Source organism: Chaetura pelagica, unplaced genomic scaffold, assembly GCF_000747805.2.
Source record: "Chaetura pelagica isolate M959 unplaced genomic scaffold, ChaPel_1.0 scaffold12, whole genome shotgun sequence".
In the NCBI taxonomy this organism is placed as follows: domain Eukaryota; kingdom Metazoa; phylum Chordata; class Aves; order Apodiformes; family Apodidae; genus Chaetura; species Chaetura pelagica.
The window spans coordinates 940956-961917 of NW_009952801.1; the positions used below are offsets into that span (position 1 = coordinate 940956).

General features: G+C 41.2%; 1 protein-coding gene across 1 annotated transcript in view; it reads left to right on the forward strand.

Moving 5' to 3' along the window:
- Positions 1-20962, forward strand: part of DYNC1I1 (dynein, cytoplasmic 1, intermediate chain 1) — a 176809-nt gene that overhangs the window by 128959 nt on the left and 26888 nt on the right. Inside the window, exons 11-13 of the mRNA XM_009994970.1 lie at positions 1101-1214; positions 4000-4133; positions 6768-6912. Of these exons, the coding sequence (XP_009993272.1) occupies positions 1101-1214; positions 4000-4133; positions 6768-6912 (393 nt within the window). The remainder of the gene's footprint in view (positions 1-1100; positions 1215-3999; positions 4134-6767; positions 6913-20962) is intronic.

Sequence of the window (20962 nt, forward strand, 5' to 3'; positions counted from 1 at the left end):
CCTACTGCCTGGGCAGGTGACCTGCAGCTGGATCTTACAGTAGTCTAAAGTAAGGAGTAGTTCTGCCATTCCTTCCAGCAGGAGCTAATGCTAGGTTTCTAAGCCTACCTGGAGTGGGCTTAGAAGCTCTATAGGGATGTCTTATAAGTTGGTCCCAATTTCTTTAAATAAGGGAAGTATTAGTGAAAAGTATTTTTTATTTCTTCCTGGAGACACAGTTCTTCTATTCATCAACAATAGAGGCAGAGAAACACAGTTTTTCTTTGTTTGACTTGTGTATATGTTTTACCCTCCATTCAGCAGTGTCACTTGTACTGGCCAAAGGAATGTAAATGTTATTGTTCAGATTTACTGATTTTTACCCGAACTTGAACCGTCCCTCATGTGTCACCATCAGATATCAGATGATGCTTTGGGCCCAAAATGTTACCAGGTTCCTTGGAAAAGGAATAGGCCAAGTTTCATTATTGCATATTCCAAGTGGAATTCAGCCTCCATGGAATGACTATGCTATCATGAACCAAGTGTAACACCCTAAATTTAATCATTCCATATTTATAGTGACAGATTTTAAAAAGTATATTGGCTAGTGCTGGAAAATGCTGATGGACTTGTACATGTTTTTCAATGGGAGTACATTTGCAAACATTTAGCTTGCAAGCCAAATTCTAGAAAAGTTCAAGTTTTATGCAGCTCTTTTCTTGAATAAAGTTTTCAATTTTATTCCATTTGGACAGCTTGCTTCTTTTTGCCAAACATTTTCAGTGTCAAAAGCCATCAGTAGAATGATACATGTCCCTGTGGGTGAAATCTCATCCATATAATTCAGTATTTTCAAAGCATTACTTAGCTGGGTTGTTTTATTATGAGGAAAATGAAACTTAGAAAACATTTCCACCTCTATAACGTATCTCTTACAATTTAAATTAAAAAACAAACAAACCTCAAAACAATTCCTATTTGGCATAAGCTGAATCCTGTATTCTCCAGGCATCATGTGACTACTTAATCATTATTTAAAATAACATATGAGACACTAGAAATTTGTTTGTGAAGATGTGAAAATGGCTCTCTGATTTCCAGTGTTAATGTGTTTTCAGCATCCTGTGTATTGTGTGAATGTAGTTGGAACACAGAATGCCCACAACCTCATTACTGTCTCTACGGATGGCAAAATGTGCTCCTGGAGCCTGGACATGCTCTCAACTCCACAGGTGGGTTTGTTTTCACCTATACAGGGGGGAAAAAAAGCACCGTAGGTAGAGCAGGATACCTGCTTAATGGAACATCATTGCTCCTAAAAGCTAAAACCTCCCGTCTTATATAAACTAAAACCAATGGATGCACTTGAAAGAATATAGCTTGCTTCCAGCAGTCTCTGCTAAGAGCCAAAACCCATTTCCTTTACCACAAATCATGTAATTATTGTAATACGTTAATACATAGGTCAGTTTCAAGTGAAAATGAAATAATCCATTTTAAAGCATGGTAATTACAGAAGTCGCCTGTGGTATAAATTGTACTTACTCTACAGCATCATTGAACAAATACAGACTGGACTGCACTGCTGCTGAACACACTCTGGGCACTCTGGGTTTCCACAGCACAGTCAGAAAGCTTACTTTGCTGCCTGCCTTCAGTAGCCAAAGGAACAAACAATGCAAATCAAAAGTTTTAGAGCTGATTTCTCCTCTCTGGAATGTTTGCTACTATTGTCTTCCTTTCAGCCCCCCTTTCTTTGTGTCAGAAATGAAGGGAAACTCAGGAAAAGTGTCCAAACCACTAGTGATTACAGTTGTGGAAACTAAACAAAGAATCTGATGCTGAAAAAGATCTATGGGCAGCATTTTTTTAAGTGGTATCTTCTGGAGTAGAAAATTCTCTATTTCAAAGCATCACTCATTTTTTATACATAATTTATTAGGAAAAAATATATATATTTTTACTAAGCATCATGAGATCTGATCTCATTTCAGAATGCTGCATATAAACTCCTATGAACAATTCCATAAATCATTCATTAATCATACATTAATGTGCAATTACTATAGAATTATCTGCTTTCCAGAGTTGACAGAAGAGGTGGGACTCCTCTGTCCTAACCTGAGCTATCTAAAAGTTAGGTCTATGCCAAGTCTAAGTTAGTAATTTGAGTTCCTTTTACAGTCAATGTAGAGGGAGACTGGGCTCTAGAGGATGAGTCATCCCATCTCAGTGTGAAATACCATTTCAAACACCCACCCTGAGATAGAGAACCATCAAATCTTAACATGGAAGGGGTTTCTGGAAGTCATCCCATCTACTCCCATACTCAAAATGAGGCCAACTTCAAAGTTAGATCACACTGCTGATGCACATCTAAGGCAACAGTATGGGTCTGGTAGCTGTATCTTCAGACATCTAAAATGACCCAGACACCTACATTTAGGGACCTGAATCCCTTCCCCAGTTCCTCACTTAAACATCAAGAAGATAAATCCCACCCTTATGTATTCACTTACTAGAATACTGAATTCTGAAGCAGAGAATTGTGAACACCTCAGTTCCAGTATTTCATCACTCAGCTAGAATTTCCCTGCTCCTAAAGGGACGTTCAACAAGGATGGGAACACACCCCACATTACGCTGAAGTTTGGCTTATGGATCATGGTGATCTAGAAAAGAAAGCCACAGGACTTGATGTCAAGCTACATGCCATAGCTTTAAACTAGGAGGAGCAGAGTGTTGCTGATGTGTGTCAGTCTGAAACTTTCCGAAGACACAGATCCAGAGCACTTGCTTACATCCATGCTGTAGTTGCTGGGATGAGAAAGTCCACCATAGTATCTTGCCATGTCTCCACAGAGACACTAAATTATTCTCTCACCCCAGAAAATTTTCACAGACACACGTGGTCCACAGGTGCTCTGCCAATGTATTTTCCAGGTCTTGCTTTGCCTTTTTAGTAGAACCAAATGTATTGCAAAGAAAAGTATAAACCAAGCAAAAGTTTTCCTCTATGGATTTGCAGCCATCTCCTCTCACAGGGATGCCCACTTTCTCTAGCTATAGCAAAAAGCCCTTCTGAGAAGAACGCCACAGGTTTTGGCCCTATAAGAACAGCAGCTTAGACATTTTCAGCGCAGAAAACATACCCACTTAAATAGCTAAAAATGAAAATTGCTAAATCATTCAGTCCCTTTGTGGATTCTTGCGTTGCACCAGTTAGGCTGAACGACCAAAAAGTTGTGCAAAATCTGCTCAAAGCATACGCATCTTCCAGCGGCCACAAACTGTTCATGATGGTTGGACTTGCAACAGCAAAAATGGGCATGCTGATTGTAAAAATGGGCATGCTGATTTACTTTGAAATATAGCTACCCAAAGAAAAAAAAGCCAAACAACCCATATTTGTTAGTTTGTAGCTTGATGGTAGAGTCTAGAGTGAGTATTTATGGTTACTTCAGAAAATCCCTGAGAAGTAACACTTAGAATGGTGGTAGTGACAGGACCCCAACTTTTAAATTTTGTTTTCCAAAGGGACAAATGGCACAGTCTGATAAGTGCCTCAGCTGCACATGATATTGCACGTTTCCTGACAAACCATTTATTTAAAAAATATTTGTAAATACAAGGGTTATTGCATGTTTTATTCGAGCCTGGGGCTGGCAAATGTAACTATTAAGGTATAATCTTTAGTTTCTGCACCATTACATTTTAAATTCTCACAGGTCATGGCTGCCTGATTTAAGATGCTGCAGCAAAGCCCAGTGCCTTCCAGCCACTCCCAAACATGTGACAGACAACACGGAATGGCAGGAGTGGTGCATCTTAGTTTGTGACACTGCATCTTCTTGCAGCATCATGTGTACAAAACAAAGTCCTGTGGCTGGGTGAAATGATTTCTTCTTCTCCTGCTGCCACCCTGTGTAACATCTAGAAATTAATTAGGAAACAAACAAACTAAACTGCCAACCAGAAGGATGATTGCAGAATAATAACAAAGACCTCTTTTGGTAGGAGAGCATGGAGCTGGTGTACAATAAGTCCAAACCAGTGGCGGTTACAGGAATGGCTTTCCCAACTGGAGACGTCAATAACTTTGTCGTTGGCAGCGAAGAGGGAACAGTCTACACAGCCTGTCGTCATGGGAGGTGATGTTCAGCATTTTGTACTTTAGTAGCATTTTGTACCTGTGTTGGTGTGAGGTAGCCAAGTGTTTATGGAGAGTGTTTCATGTTTTCTCTCTTGGATCAATGGTGTCTGTACTGTTGTACTTTGCACGACTAGGACAGGAGTTGCCTGACATTAAGCATCTGTGCCTACAAGCTTCTTACATGGGGGTAGCTCCCCCAGGGTTCCTGTGTAGTTAGTGGGGAGCAATGACTGCTCTTAGGGTTTGATTTCCTTTGCCTTTTTCAGACATCTGCCGGAAGAAGAGATGACTGTGACCTCAGAAATTACTCTTTCTCACCTATGAGGTGAGACAGAGGTCTAGACAGCTTGCTGATGTAGTTATCTGTGTCTAGGCAGGTCAAATCAGGCCCTAGGAGACAGTTTTGTTGCAGAGCAATCAGACCTAAACCACTCATAAGAGATAGTAATCTGCTTTGGTTTTTACCATCCTCAGCTCCACCTTCAGTTTCCACAGGTGTACATCAGAGAAAAGCCACCACAGGCACACACACACGCAAGAAACAGAGCAGCATGTCCCGGAGTGTGACCACCCAGAGCTGGGTGTTCCCCCACAGCACCACAGGCTAGAGACTGAGCCCTGCTGGCCCCTGCTCTTGGTGGGCAGTTTGGACATGCCCATCCTCTCCAAGAGAGCAAGAGGCTTTTGTTGTACAGCCAGGAGCTGAGCCACACCACTTGCTTTTAATCTGGACTGCTGCCTGGTTTATTTGCCAACAGAGATGTAGGTGCAGTGTGCCACGGGGGTATGAGAGCTCCCACAACTGGTACCTTTTGCTTTCTCACACACAGTGGTCATATCCCTTCCTTGCATAACCCAGGCTGTAGTTTAATACTCCAAGTTCCTTATTTTCCACCCTGTAAATCTGCAGGATGCTAGTGTGCTCCATTAGTTTCTGATAGTAGTTTCATCCTCTGAGATGCTCAAAAGGCTTTTGGAAAGAACAAACCTTTTTCACAGATCCATTTAAAGCTCATCCCCACACTTCAGTAGTTTGCAGTATTATCTGAATTCATATTTTATCATATTCTGTGTTTCTGTTGACTGAATAGACATCGATACACTGGTTTAAGATTGTAAGGCTTCTATTGCATATTCCTAATGTTGCATAGATACTATTTTACATGTTTTGTTCCAAATAATCTTTGTTTTGAAATATTTTTATTTTAGCCTGACTGCTGACAGTATTGTGAAATAGGCATTATACTGAGGCTGTGTGGTGGCTGATGGTTTGAATTAGTCTTAGGCTGCTAGTATAAATGAAGCATGCCCAAGGGCATTTCTCACTTCTGATCTTTCAGACATGTCTGGTTTGTTCCTCTCAAGAGGAGAAAGGTGCCAGATACTCTTGTTAGCCCACCTTTTTAGCAAACCTTCTGCTGACCATCAACAAACACTCTCCTTTTCTGCTCCTGCCTGTCCTTCCTAGAGCTTGGTGCTGTCATCTCCCTTTTACTTCCAGAGGCTCCTGTGTCCTTCAGCCCAGCACAATGGAGAGCCATATGTTATTCTGGAAATAGGTGTGGCAAAGCACAGTAGATAAACAATGTGTTCTCAGTGCTCTGGAACTCCCGTGTCCTGCTGACTACATGGTAGACAGATGGGGATAAAATAAGAGATGTGCTTTGTACCCAGCACTGCAGAACTTAGCCTCTGCTCCAGGACATGCTGCAAGGTCTGTCAGGGGAGGCCACGCTGTCACAGTCAACAGGAGAGGTGAAGGGACACCACACTGGCATTATGAGGGACCAGTTTCCTCCAGTGCAGCTCCTCATCTCTTTGGGTACGCTGTGTTCACACTGGCACAGGGCTGGCAGCCTTGTCAGAGCTATGCCTATTTTTAGTGTATTTTCTTCCATTGGTAATTTTTCTATAGTGCAACTAAAAGGATAATTTCATTAATCCTCTTTCTGCATATACTGTGAGAGAGCACTGACAACTGATGTGGCATCATTTGCTTCCAGGAAGAAGGAAACTGTGCACAATGTCTCTTACACAGCGTTGTATTTCCACTTCCAAACAGCTGTTCTAGCCTCAGGCCAATGAAATGCACATCTCCCCTTGTTCAAAGTAATGAATGTATGATACCTGATCACAGGAACAGATCCTTTACTTTTTGTGAAAAAGGATTTGCTTCCTAGTGACTTGACTGACTGCTGTGGAAACTTATTTTAGATATTTAAGAGAAAAAGAATTGCTCATGATAAGTCATTTACATACTTGCATTTTTATTATAATGGTTATTCCTTGTGATAATGGCTTACTCAAAGGCATAAGCTACAGTATAATTATAATTTATAATTATTTTATAATTATACATAAATGTTATTTCAAGATACAATAGCAGACAGTGTATGAAAAAGTGAGTAAGGCAAGTCCTCAAAAGTAAGAGAAAGTCTCTCTGTGCTGGATCCTAAGCATTCATTGTGCTAACAGCAGTAAACCTCTGCAGGCAAAGGCCTTACTGAAAGGAGAGATTTACAGATTAAATGGAACTTTAAAAGGAAACAGAACGCTAAGAGTAAAGAAAAAATCTTTTAAATCACCAGATGTTCAATCACTCTCTGAATCCAAATGTCTCTTCTTCCTGCAGTAAAGCTGGCATTGGTGAAATTTTTGAAGGCCACCAAGGACCTGTCACAGGAATCAATTGTCACATGGCAGTGGGTCCAATTGACTTTTCCCATCTCTTTGTCACATCATCATTTGACTGGACAGTCAAGTTGTGGACCACCAAGGTAGGAAATATGAACTGGGTTGGGCTGGGTAATGCTACCTGTGAAAATGCCATTCTCAGAAATATTTCAATATTTGTCTATATTGAGTGCTAAGAATCAATGGATGGAAAGGCTGTGCTTCAAATAGGCATAGTGATAAAATGGTAAGATATATCCTGAGTGTACCTGTGTCAACCACATTTGCCCTGAAGCATACCCTGCCCTTTAAACATCGCTTCAGCTGGCCTGTGCTTCAGTATTAACTCTAGTGCTGGACAATTTCGCTAGGCAAAGATATCTTGTACTGCCAGTCATCAAACAACTCATCCAGCACTCCCTGTGCAGGCTAAATTGCAAGGCACCATGGTGGTGCAGCAGCAGGAACACTTTCTTCTGATGAAGCAACAGGGGCAGCACAGGTACCACTTACTGCAATCAATATCACTCATGAAATTGATTGCTGGAGAAGGTTGTGCTAGCCAAGAAGTATAAATTGTTCCAATGACATTAGGCACTGATGGCTGGAAGCAGGGAGGAAATACATGCTGAAACTTACATTCATGACCACCATGGATCTGTTGCTGACTACTCTAGGGATGTGTCCCCATGACCTCTTACAGGGAGAGCCTTATGAACAGCAGAAATGAATACACAGTTCTATGAAGCTTTGAAACCCCAACACTACACAGGGTAATGACAGCATGAGTGAAAACTGTAGGACAGACTAGACAGATCAACCTGTTTCATTGTACAGGCTAAGTAAAACAGAAGAATGAGAGGTAAAATCCTAATTATACAAGTAGTCTAAATAGTTTTTTTTATCATATGCAAAAGTAGAGAACTGCCTTCCAAATGCAAAGCTTTTGTCTTAACTCTGCTTTTATGCCTGCGTTTGGTTCACATCTTGGGCTGCACCCGGCAGAGTTCCAGTTCTGGAAGCTGACCTCAGTCAGGAACTATCTCAGCATGAGTTCCTCCAAGACATCAGAGATTGGAGATGCAAGGACAGATGCACAGCAAATGTAAATACAAAAGTTATCAGAAAGTCTCATGTGACAGCCTCGTGCTGGAAACAGAAGCACAGTTACCTAGATAATAACTTGAATCAGCTTCCACAGTAGTTTCACAATGTGTTAATGGCCAGATCCAATGTGCATGCTAATTAACAGGTCACATTTCCTGATCAAGAGTGACCACAGCTGACAGTTCTGTCTTGAGCATTACCTTTTAGGAAACTCATTATAAGAAAAGTGCATGATTTGCCTAACTCGCATGTAACCATATAGATCAGTGGACCCAGCCTTAACCAGTGCAGATGTGGTCCAGGGAAGGGGTCATGGACAGGCTGGAATGTGTCTGGGATGGGTCCTAGGTGGTAAATGTTAGAGAGGGCTGCAGGATAACCAAGTGATGGAGAGCTTAGGTGTTAACTGGTTGGGGCTGGCTAGGCTGTTTTGTGTCTGAGATAAGGGGGTCCTGGACTGTGGTGACTGAAGGCAAGGGAATATTGGAGGGTTGAAGTTGAAGCTGAAAAAGGGGGAAAAAAAATGTGGGGACTGGGGGGAAGATGAATGGCAAGTACTGAATTCCAAACATACATGTCCAGAAAAGTCTAGGATGAGTATCTGAGGTTGATACCTCAGATTGAGGTTGAATATGGCAATAAAGGTCTCGTCCATCTGCAGTGTAAATGAAGTTATAGTTATGTGTTATAAGGCCTGTTTTTTACTTTAAACTCCTGGGATTTTAGAAGTTAAGAGTAACACTAACACAGAATATTCCGGGCACCAAGACACTGCAGTTAGCAGTACACAGTTATCCTTGTGGAAGAATTCAGTGTCAAAATGTTTAGGCCAGATTACGTTCAATACAGTCAGTTCTCAAAGAACCAACTAATTGACATTTCTAGTATCTATCAAGCTGTGGCTCATGTGGCAAGAGGGGCTTCCAGAGAAGACTGTTTGTCCTAACTGATACAAACTGTGATGTGCATGGGACACCACAGCACCGCTTAGAGCTGCAAGCCACATTGCTGAATAGGATCACTTGCTTTCTTCTGGAGCAGGTTTGAGCAGCAGCAGCCCCAAGCTGCTGCAGTGCCAGCCACTTCCGTGTGAAGACATCCTCTGAAACACTAGACAAGTTCTTAAACTGTGACAAATGTTTTTATTTTTTTCCAGTTTGACTCTGGCAGAAGTTTCTTTCCATACTGTCTGGATAATCCTCTAGGCTGGAGCTATTTAGGGCTCTCTTTGCTCAGTTCCCATAGTCAGGGCCCAGTCAATCAATAAGATTTGAATAAACCCATGAGCATGTTTGATGCTCTGAAAAAAACAGTGGACTGATATGAAGCATCAAATGCTACTTCTGTTTTATGAGAGTTTACTCAGACTTGTTTTATTCCTTTGGTTTCTTATTTGTAAATTTAATCTCTCTATTAGCATCCAACACCGTATTGCTTTCCTGCTTCTACCCATGTTGCCTGCTTAATCCTGTGCACATTATCCTCTTTGGTCGTGAAATTCAATTCCTTTCTGTTTCACAGGTTCAGAGTCAATGTCCAATTGTAAAGTGAACCATGAAAGCTCTGTGTTTATATTGTCTATTGATGTTGTGTAGCACCCTGGGGTGCTTACAAGAAAGGCACTTTCATAACAGGCATTTGACTGATGGATTGAAAGCACCATCTCCCTTAAAAACTCGGGCTTGATATTTTATAATGTGTTTCTTGTGGTTAACACATTTTCTATCCAAAGGCAGTTCAACTAGGTGATTGAGAATCAGGTTTTCACAACAGAAGAATGAAGGTTTTGTAGCTAACACTAATAACATGGTTCACGTTATCACCCATCACATTAGCCAATAATTAGATCCCTGGGTGAATAGTAAGCAACCAAAAGCAACAGGAAAAGAAAAGGAACTTGCAAAGATAGTAACTTGAGAGCCAAGGCATTACATGCTTCCTGATGAAGTCAATAGGGCTTTCAACTTGAATTAATGTAACACTATGTGAGGAAGTCTTGGATACAGAGCTGTGAAAGGGAAGCCCTGATGTGAACTGTCTGTGGAGCTCTGCCCTTAATTAGGTATTGACTGTATGATGGTAAGAGGTAAAGTGTTAAGTGGAAATACTAAGTGTTGTTAATTAATTAAGCACTAATCCTCATGAACAAATAGCATGAGGTTACATAATGAAATTTAAGTAGTGTTATTATTACAGCAATTGATGTTTGGAGTGCAAATTTTATAAATTGTGTCAAGGGAAAGGAACTAGCTTGGGATTGTTAAAGTGTAGCAAAACATAAGCTAGTTTCTGCTAAAGCCTAGAAGATGGCTTGTTTGCTGCCAAACGAGTTAATAAAGGTCTGGATAGAGACATGGATTTTGTTAGTTCTTTCACATTTTCTTTATTTCTTATCCTTCCATTGAGGGGAGGTGCTAGTAACTGTTTTCCTTCTCTTGCATCTGTGCCTAAGTCATGCTCAGGTGGGCAGTTGACTAGAAGAGGCTGGAGTAACTGTAACAGCATTGCTGCATTCCCATCCATGCTTATGTCTCTCTTTGCCAAATGTTTAAGTAATGCTGGTAAGTGCCATAATCAGAAGGAGGGACAGAGGTGAGCAGACTGGTAGTAGGAGCACCACATCACCATTAGCAAGGACTAATTAAGCCAGAGGACATGCATGCTTTTGATGGTAAACTACTTTTTTGTCTATGCTCAGTTCTGCCTTCCTGCCATGTGCATCAATAGTAGCTCCCTCCTAGTCCCTCTCCTTTATCTTCTCCTATGCTCTGCACACACTGCACTTCTCTTATGGTGTCCTGTCTGCAGTCGGTTGTGCTTTTTGAGAAACCACATTTTAAACAGCAAAAATCCACATTTCTGTGCTATGTGCCTTCATGTACATTTCTGAACCTTCAGTGTCTTCTGCCCATCTGTTTGCTGATTATCTCGGTATGACTCGGTCCCCCTGACTCTTGGAATAAATTCTTGCACTTTCATACCTCCCTATGAGCATGTAACTTCAAACTACACTGGTTTAAATTTGATCTAGAGGTTGAATACTGTCTTCTCAAAGGTCAAGCTGAAGCCTGTCATTAGAAGATGCAACAACAATGCAAAGAAGAATGTGGTGGTGTTGCTAAAGATAGGTACCTCTACCTGCCAGTCCCCTTACCCCAAAGCCTGACTGATAAGCTCTGAAAGGATCAATGTGTTAGACCAAACTTACTGTGATGGTCTATGATGTAGGAGAATGAATCAGAGCATTACATCATTGTCTGAATTAGTCACTAAGAAAACTCACAAATGGGCAATATTTTAAGTTTAGTAAGATAACAGGGTTTGATAATCACTTTTTTAAGATTAAGAACTTACTGGTTTTTACATTACAAACACCATGTATCAAGATACCTGGTTAATCGCTCAGATGCTTTTCTAGTATAATTTCAATCACATGAGGTGAGAGCTTCTTGTGTTATAGATGACGGTGCCTGAAATTAAAGATCCAAATAGAAATGTAGTCAAACATGTAGTCATGATAATAAGAGAGTAAATTCAGTGAACTATTTTAACAGCCTGGTGAATTCTCCCTCATGAAAATTGTTTTAACTGTAATTGGAAAGGCTGGAGTCAATTACACGATTTAGTGAAGTCCCATGGCAAGTGATTAGAGTGGATCACAGATTAGAGACACTGACATTAGTTGTTAATGGTATATTGCATTTCCCTGCCTTATGGAAGATGTTCCTATTCCAGTGAATACGCAGTTAGTTATTAAGAGTGTAGGTGCTCCAGGAGAGTATCCTGTAAGCCCGTGGTTTGGGCACTGAGCCATGCTGCAAAAGTCTGCCTGAGCAGGACTGGAACGTGTCTTCCCCAAGGGGAGGAAGTGCTATGGTGATCTTGCCATTTTGCTCTGAGCTGTGCCTTCAGCCTATGAACAACTCTGGTTTTGCTGAGAGTAGGATCTTCTCAGAGTAAGACTTTGATCTTAATGTGCTGATACTTCCTGATGAAAACCAGTTTTCTCCACTTGGGGCCAGCCCTGCTTCTCCAGTTTGTAATTGGTCTCTGACAGTGAAACAGCCTGGTGAAATGCAGAGTTTACTCATACCTTATCATGCATACACTTAAGTATAGATGAGAGCTGGACTTTGTGAAATTAAGAAAGTCTCACTACTTTCAGTCTTGAACATGTTAATTTTTTATGTTATTTTCTAAGCTTTCCTAAAACCTTTGGGCCATGTTCAGTCTTTTCACATTGGCACCTGATGTGTTTTAGATTACTCTTGCTGCATATGAAGGTGGATCCTCCTGGATCCTTTATTATTTAGGGTTTCCATATTTTGGTTTCTTATGCAGCCACTGGAAAGAAATAATTGCAATATGTACATTAGACAACTTTTGAAGGTATCACTATAACTTTCCACAGAGGAGCCCAAGTCTGGCAGATAATCAGTTGCTGTAGCCTTTGATGGCTTTCTTGCATCTCAACAGCCTCAGGTTGTATCTGAATTGGCAGCTGTGGCAGCACTTCTGAGCTCCTGGGTCTGTCTTCCTATTCTGGCTTTTCCCAAACCACTACCAGGAAGGAATCAGCCTCTTCATCCCACACCACACACAGAGCTACACCTTCCTTCTACAGTTATAAAAGCTAAGGTCCAAGCAAAAGAAAACCAGGATGTGCTCTGAGCAGATAGTAAATCAAACTATAGGGGTTGGGGACCCCTGGTTTTTGCATCTCCCAGCCCACTGAATCCAGATGCAGTCTCTGTCTGTCTGTAGCACCATGGTGGGTAATCTCAAATGGGCCTGCAGAGTTTAGGGAACCATAAGAAATTACATCAAGAAGAAAAAGAGGAAAAGAAAAAATGTACTGTGAGGGAGACCAACACTTTATGTTGGGAGTAGGTGAACTGCATACAGACAGTTCTCCACATTTTCTTCTCTCTGTGGAATCCTTTACTATCCCTCCCTCCTACTGATTTTGGTGGGGCTCAAATGTCTAGCTCAGAGGATGATTTAAACCTTCTTATTTTGGATACCTGGCTAGAACAGTCTCCCCCACTGCTGCATCACAACACAGAGCTCCTTCTTGACTCTGCTCATAAGGCAATCACCTTTCTTTGACAACACTGCATTTTCAGTGCAGGCTTTTCTCTTTGATAAAAGCAATTAAAATTATTAATCTAGTTAATCACTGTCTAAGGCAAATTTAATCTGATTATAGGAGAAGACAAAGGGTGATAAAATAATGTGCTGGATTTCATGGAAATGGTCTCTCTGTGGTGTGAGTTCAGAATTTTGAGTTTTGTCCAAAAACAAGGCAATGAATGAATTTGCTTCAGAGCTCACTTTTCTGTCACAAGGCCAAGCTGACTTGGGGAAGAGGGTGGAGTTGCCTGTTCAGACAGGATTTTTTTAGTTTTTGCCCTTTACCTCTGGAGCCAGAGGTCTGGCTCTCATCCAGCTGTACAAAAAAGAAGATTATGGTATTTTCTAGGTAATTTTAAAGAGCAAAACCAAAGTGAAGTCAGGTGGCTTGAAATCAGCCCCAAGTTCTTCACATGAAATATTTCTCATGATTTTGGTTTTCAGTGTAGCCATATTTGAAAAGTGATAGGAAAATATTCTTCAGCTGGCCAACATCCTTCATTTACTCATGGGAACCACGGTTCTTCTTTGTGAAATGCTTCATGAAGAATGGCACACACACCCATAAAAACAAAACAGTCATCTAAAATACTGAGGCTGAACCCTATTTCAGAAAACCCTAACATAAATCCAGCTGCAGCCAGTGAAAGCTTTATTTGCACATGGAAAGCAGAATTGAATTTCAGGAGCTCATATAATCTGTACAAAACAAAGTCACGATTCCTTTTTCCCCTGAAATAAAAATGCAAACCTCCCACTGACTGTTCTATTGCAGAACTAGGAGGATCAGGCTTGCATGTATTTGGGAAACATTTCAGGAAAATCATAAATATACAAAGCCCAGGACTTCCTCCCAAATGGAGATTTTTCTCCCACCTGCTTCATGCAGTCCTCCTTTCTCTGCTGTGTGAGAGACTTTTGTTATCAGTAAAAAAATAAAAATAAACTGTTTTAAAAATCCTGTAAGCTGGAGTCCTCTTCAATAATAATTAGTCTCAAAATCATTGCTTGCTGACCCATGAAAGCTTTACAGGCATCCTGGCGGCAGCAGCTACAAATACTAATCTTGATTCTTCAGCAGACAGTGCTTTAGCATCAGGCCACCCTGCACTGTTACCCAGGCTCCTGTTGGCACTTCCTGGCAGCTGGAACTCTAGCAGCAAAGTCATTTCAAAGCCTCGTAATTGGTCAAGTCCACATGCAATGCTGGGCCAGGTACCCTGTGATAAAGCAGCACTTTCCATTAGAAGAAAAGTTGAATTTTCAGGGGCCTCATATGGAATGTTCCCATCAGTGTCACAAGAGTGGAAAACAACCCCCTGAAACCACAGCTGCATTATCCTGCTCCCCTCCTAGCCTCACAATTTGAGCTAAACTACCTCTCTTTAACAACTTGAGGCCCAAAGCAGGGAGCTGAGTCCTACTGACTCTGACAGGCATAGGCTCAGGATGTATCTGTGATCCTCTTCCTCTCCTGTATGATGAGAGAGCATTAGCACAGTGAACCAGCTTCTCTCAAAGCATCTCACTGACCCTTCAGCTCTGCTTTCTGGTCCCACCTGTGTGAGATATAAACAGAGAGTGACAACTGGAGGTAGAAGACCAAATTGGCCCTTCTTCAGTGTTTTGCTCTGTTCAGTGTTTCCACTGACCAGGATTTGGTGATTCTTCCATCAATCTAGCAATACCTGGCTGGTATTTCTCAGCAAGTCCCCCCAGTGATTTTCTGGAAAAAAATCCAGAAATATAGTAACATAAAGGCAGGAGCATGAGCTACAGAAACTGTGTATCAGTTTGCTAGGCAGGGACAATAAGACCTTCTATAAAGTTTTGAGCTTCTAAAAAGAAGAAACTAAGCCATCTTTAGAAGTAGGTAGAAATTCCAAAAGAAAATTATAGTATTTCTAAAGAAAGCTCATTACAGAAATGCATAGTTAGGATAGGAAGTGCTGGCTTGCTTAAAGGGTGGAAAACTTGATGAACATTTAGCAATGAAGTCAGCAGTCTGAGGAAATACACAACAAATGGCAAATACCTGTTGAGGCTTCTCCACTGTTTCCATCCACACTGCATCCAGCTTGACGTGGGCGAGTGGAGCAGTAGGTAGTAAAACCTCAAGCAGTGAAAACCTGTCGGCACAACTCTCAAAAGTGTGGAGTAAGAGAGGCTCCAGACTGGGAATGAAACTGGATGATCTAAAGCACAGAAACAAGCATACACCAGCCATGCCAGTAGGATCTAGGAAGAAAAGTGAGCTGCAGAACACTGTCCTCCCTGGTGCCTCATTATAAGTCGGTCCGCATATTAGTTTCTTCAAAATGTCTTTCTTAAACCTGTTTTGTGGAGTCTTAAGGCCTTACAGAACTTCTGATGTTTGTAAATTCATCTGAGGCAAGCAGATACCTCATTATTAATTAATTTAAATTTACGTTAGATGAGAAGCAATACACATAAAACTCACTGAAAATAGTTATTCAGCTAATATGCAGTGGTGAAAAGGATTGCCATATTTTCTGGGGTTTTTTCTTCAGAAAATAAAAAGATCTTTTTCTATTGAGCAAGTGGAGAGGCAGAGTAGAAAAGAGTGAGAAGACCAAAGTGAACAGCTATAGTTTAGCCACACAGCCTGAAGCTGTCACATCACTGCAGAGGACTTAAAACAGGGACTTAAAACAGTTAAGGAGGATTAGCAAAATAAGCAGTTTACCTGTCAGTATAGCTTCCAGACTATCTCCACAGACTCTGAAAGCTCTACTGTCTGACTTCCTGATGCTCCTGGAAGCAAGGTGATGTCTGACTTCCCAAGTTCTTTTATTTTTTTCTCCATGACCCGGTATTAGACATTAAAATCAGTTCTCATTAAAACCGCCTGTGCCAATCATCAGCCCTTTTTCCCTTTGCTTCCTTCTTGTATGCTCACCCGTGACACTCTGACTTTGAACAAAACCACAAAAATTTAATCATCGTGTTATCTCCAGACTTGGTCTGCTCTCATATCTCCTTTCCTTTCAGTCTCACCCTCGTCCCCTCCTCCATCTATAATAATTCCCACATGTTTATGCAAAATATTGGACTTTCTTTTATTATTGCCAATTAAGAGAGGTTATGCAAAATATTGGACTTTTTTTTTATTATTATTGGCAATAAAGAGAGGCACCAGTTTCAGCATCTTTGCAAGACCATTTATTTAGAAAAGCAGTTTTCTGCCTTGACTGTCTGCAACTTTTAGGATGCCAAAAAACAATTACTGTAGTAATACTACAGTACTTAAATAAAACAGGGCTGTGAATTATATAGGGACCATTTCCACACTCATTTCTTCCCTGCTGTTGCTACTTAATCTAAAAATGAAGCCTGTTCCCATGCCCAAAAATGCAGTTTAGATTTGATTCAGTGACCGAATAATCATCTGACAGTGAGATGACACAACATGGACATAAGTCATAGCCCAGTGAAATGTCCATGGAGCACCAGAGGCTCATTTGTGAGTCAGCACCAAATCTGACTGCCAGAAGGAATTTAAAGACAGGTAAAGAGGCTCATGTCACTCAATTTAGGGCACCTCAGTTAGCCAGTGACATTTGGTGGCTAAAGTTGAAGGGCATAAACATCCCCCTTTTGCTTTCCCATTGCCGTCCTTGAAGATCTGGCTACTTCTGGAAAAGGTGGAGCAGACTGCAAGTTGTGAGTTGTACAGTATCAAGGTCTGTGATTATCCCCTGTGATTATACCCTTCAGGGAGAATGCAGACAGGCTTTGCTGAGCTGTACCTGTAACGAGCACCTCTGATTTATGGCATCGTGTAACAGTTCTTGGGATTGCTGTAGCTTTTAAATGCTACCACAATCTGAACTAAAGTCAAGTCCCACAAGTATAATATTAAAGCAGGAACTGTTGTATTAGCCAAAATTATCATAACTGTCAGAGAACTGTTAGGTTTGGGAAAAATCTGGGAGTCCAGAAGTGGCAAAATTCCCACTGAGATCAATCAGTCTGAATAAAAAACAGAGCCTTTTTTACTCCATCCAAATGGAGAACATGAAGGCTTACAAGAGTAGTACACAGTGGAGGACTCCCCACAACAGGTATGCACAAGTAACCCCAAGCAGCTAACATTTGGTGACTCAGGAAGGAGACTATTGAAGGAAGAAAGGTCAAAACCAGGGTAAAGATGATTTGAGAAGTACTAGCCTCAAAATTCCCAGCAGCTTTTAGCTTCTACTAATTCCCAGCTCGTTTAGAAAGTTTCTATACCAAGGACTAATGAATTTGTCCTATTTGCTGCACACCTAGAAAAATCAAATTAGTTTGGATCAGCTTACAATACCACATAACACTCATGGCTGTTGCTAATACAGTGTGAACCAGAAGTACAGGCTTGGGTTATTGTCTTTCAAACAGGAGACAATGGAGTGGGAAAGAAAGACGAGCAGACAACAGAGTATGTAGGGTCACCATACCTCTGTACTGCGGAAGGTACAGCCTAGGGAAGTACCTTTAGGTGGAGCTGACACCCACAGAAATTGTGCCAATGTGTAAAATGCTCCTTTCATGAAACAAGCAAAGTCAAGAGCTTTTTCCATGGCTTTTCAGAAGTCAAATGCTAGTTAAAACCTGTGGATATGTATACATTCCTTTATATGAATAATTAGCTATTTTATGTGTGGCGCCTCCTGGATTAAAGAAAATTCTTCTATGCAAATACGAAGTGGAATAGACCAGTCAAATTTATATGTGGAAAAAAAAAACAAAAAACTCTTTTATATAAATATGTAGTATTTATTTAGGCAAGTTTCTTATTTCATAGACAAGTGCTAATTCCTAGACAGCTCCCATGCATTTAAAATGTTCACTCTGCATTATTCTTTTAAACAATGCCTGTATACAAACACTGAGGATGAATAACAGATTTTGACAACATGCTTAAAAAAATGAGCCAAACCCACGTGTCTTGGAATCGGCTTTTTCCACTAAATGCTCAAATCCTGTCCTATTGAAATCAATGGCAAAACCCCATTGATTCAGTAGAGCCACATTTTCATCCCAAACTCTCTTTTGTAGTAGTAAGTAGATTTGGCCCGAGCTTGTCTGAAGATACTGCTTTAAATTGTTTCTTCTGTTCTGTTGAATAACAGAGTGGATTGATATTTAAGAATGAAAGCTCATCAAGTTTAAATTTCAGTTGTTTTATAATAATAGCCATATGTTAGTTATTGTGTAAGTCTGAAGTTTTGGTAATTTAAAACTGCTTTAAAGTGACCTTTACGTGGTTCCACATTTCAACATTTATTAAAAGTGGTCAGTACTGGTCCTTACTTATAAATCCTTACATTAAAAGAATCTGCAGGTGTGGGCCCTTAGTTAACAAGCTTACAGGAAGAAAGTCCTGCAAATGTTTGTATCTACACTTAACCTTACAAAGCAAGTCTTCACAATGACATCAACATAACTGCTCTCAATGGGCAAAACCAGACCAGGATGAAGAGTCAGCTTTTATGAAAGGTCACTCCCTGTTGCTATTGAAGACAGGATGCTAAGCAAGAGGACCTCCAGCCCGACCTGATGCAGTTGTTATGTTCTTCTCTCGTTAAATTATGCAAGTCAGCAAGACACAGTATGGGAAATATATATTTTTATTTTTATTTTTTTCTACTGGAGACTATTCAAGCTGGGATGGCAGAGATTCTGGGGCCACTATGAAGACTGTAACTCAGCTCCTCTACCACTGCCTGGTGGTGCCATACGATTTCTCCCTGTTTTCCCAACAACACTGCAGTTGATCCTGCCCTTTGCTTGGGCTGCTCACATGGCTGCAATTTCTTATTTCCTTACAGTCCTCACTCCCTTTTCATCTCCATTCATTTGTGTGTCATGCCTTGCATGTCTGAGATCTTTCTTAAGATTCTTGTTGCCCAGATTTTCCATCCAATTTCCTATCTGACTATTTCCACTGTTAGGATAAAGGCAATACACAGTGCATATCTGCTGTGCTTTTCACCTCAGATACCAGCAACCCAAAAGTGTTTTTATTTTGCTATCAGGGAAACTGACACACATCAAGCTCAAGGTATTTGCCAGAGGTTGCACAGCATTAAGCAGCAAGATACAGACTAGAACCACATCCCCTAACCCTTCCTTCTAACACTTTGGTCTTTAGGCATAAATAGGAAAATAAACTGGCAGAATTGAAAAGAAGTGTCACATTCCAAGTAAGTTCTGAACAAGTTTTGATATGTGGACCAAAAGGAAATGCTGATTGAAATTTGCCCTGGACTGATTGTCCTCTTAATAGTCCTCTTACTTCTGCGGAATTTTGTTACTTCTCCCATGACATTAAAGTGTGATAGGTGCAGTACATTTCCCATTAGCAAGAAACCATCATGTAGCACCAGCCATGTAGCAGTTGACTAGATTTCCTTTCCCTTCATTACGCTGTTGTGTTCAATGCCAGTTTTTCCAGCATTTAGACAGTTGATGTATTTGAACCTAAATTAGATGTTTTCAGTGAAAATACACACTACATCAGATAGACACTGTAGATCCCCATGGCCCATTCTACTATTTCCCAGCTCACAGCTGTAAAGATTCACTTTGAAATCACCAATGAAAAAACTCTGCCTTTTCAAAAGCTTAGTCTTCATGTGGCCCTGAACCCTGCAAATGCTTTAGCACATGCATGTAAGCAATTCCATTAACACGTGTAAGTAATTGCACTGGTACTGATAATATACTAAGCAGATACATATGTGTTTGAAGAACAAGACCTTGTTTAGGTAAGAAAATACTCTTGTAATTTTTCACCTTTTCTTTTACAAAACTCCAGCTTTGGAAAAGAAACAAAAATGCTGCATACATTTGAGGTAGTAAACTCAACCTCTAATTCCATTTTACTGTCACACAAATCAAAATGTTTGCTCTTCTTGGGAAATGTACAAAAAAACATTTGGCCAGTGACGGAAATTTGGTACCAGATCCTGAAATCATTCAAAGTGTCATTTCACTCATGCAAGTAGATGAAAAACTGGCCTGTAGAATCAAGCTGTCTCCGTTTTCGGTATTTTAGTTAAATCTCCAAATACAGGAACATTTCCAGATGACTTGTAAGTCGCTCAGTAGTGCAGGAACAACAGGCCGTGTGAATGCTCTCGGGCACACGTGCACGCACACACACACGTGTGCACACACACACGTGTGCACACACACACGTGCACACACACACACTTGTCCCCGTGCCCAGCTGCTGCACGTGCAGCCCCAACATCCAGTGACGCCTCGCACAGCGTGGGAGGACCAACACCACAACTGGCAAGGCCCCAGCTGTAGAGATTAAACTGACTGCTTTATTGCTTTAAATTAACAAAATGCAAAAGAAAAGCAACACAGCCACTGCAGTCGGTCACTCCACTCTTCAGGAAAATAATGCAGGGCCATGCGATGCAGTGAAGTGTTTACCTACATTGTTGCCTTCGTAAAATGTCTGAAGGTGCATTTCAGCGGGACCTGGCCGGGATATCCCGTGGGACACGCCTCACAGGTGTACAGGTGTACAGGTGTACAGGTGTACACCCGGTTTCCCGGGGGCTGCGGGTCCCACCGTGCCCGGCTGGCCAGGGGGGCGGCAGGGCGGGCGGCAGGGCAGGGGGCCCCTCCCCGGAGTCCCGTTGTGTAGATTTCTGTCCCGAGCCACGAGAATACTTAATTCCTTTCATCTCTGGAGTTTTTATTATCATTCAAATTTCATTTCCCATTAATTGATCGGGGATTAGCGAAGCCATTATGCAAAAATTAAGACGAGCCAGATGCGATGAATAATTCATGGCGGGCAATTACACTCTATTCCTGGTCTACTTCCTAACTTCCCTCCGACTTCCCGCCTGCTGGAGCTGCCACCCTCCGCTCCCGGGGAGGGGGGGG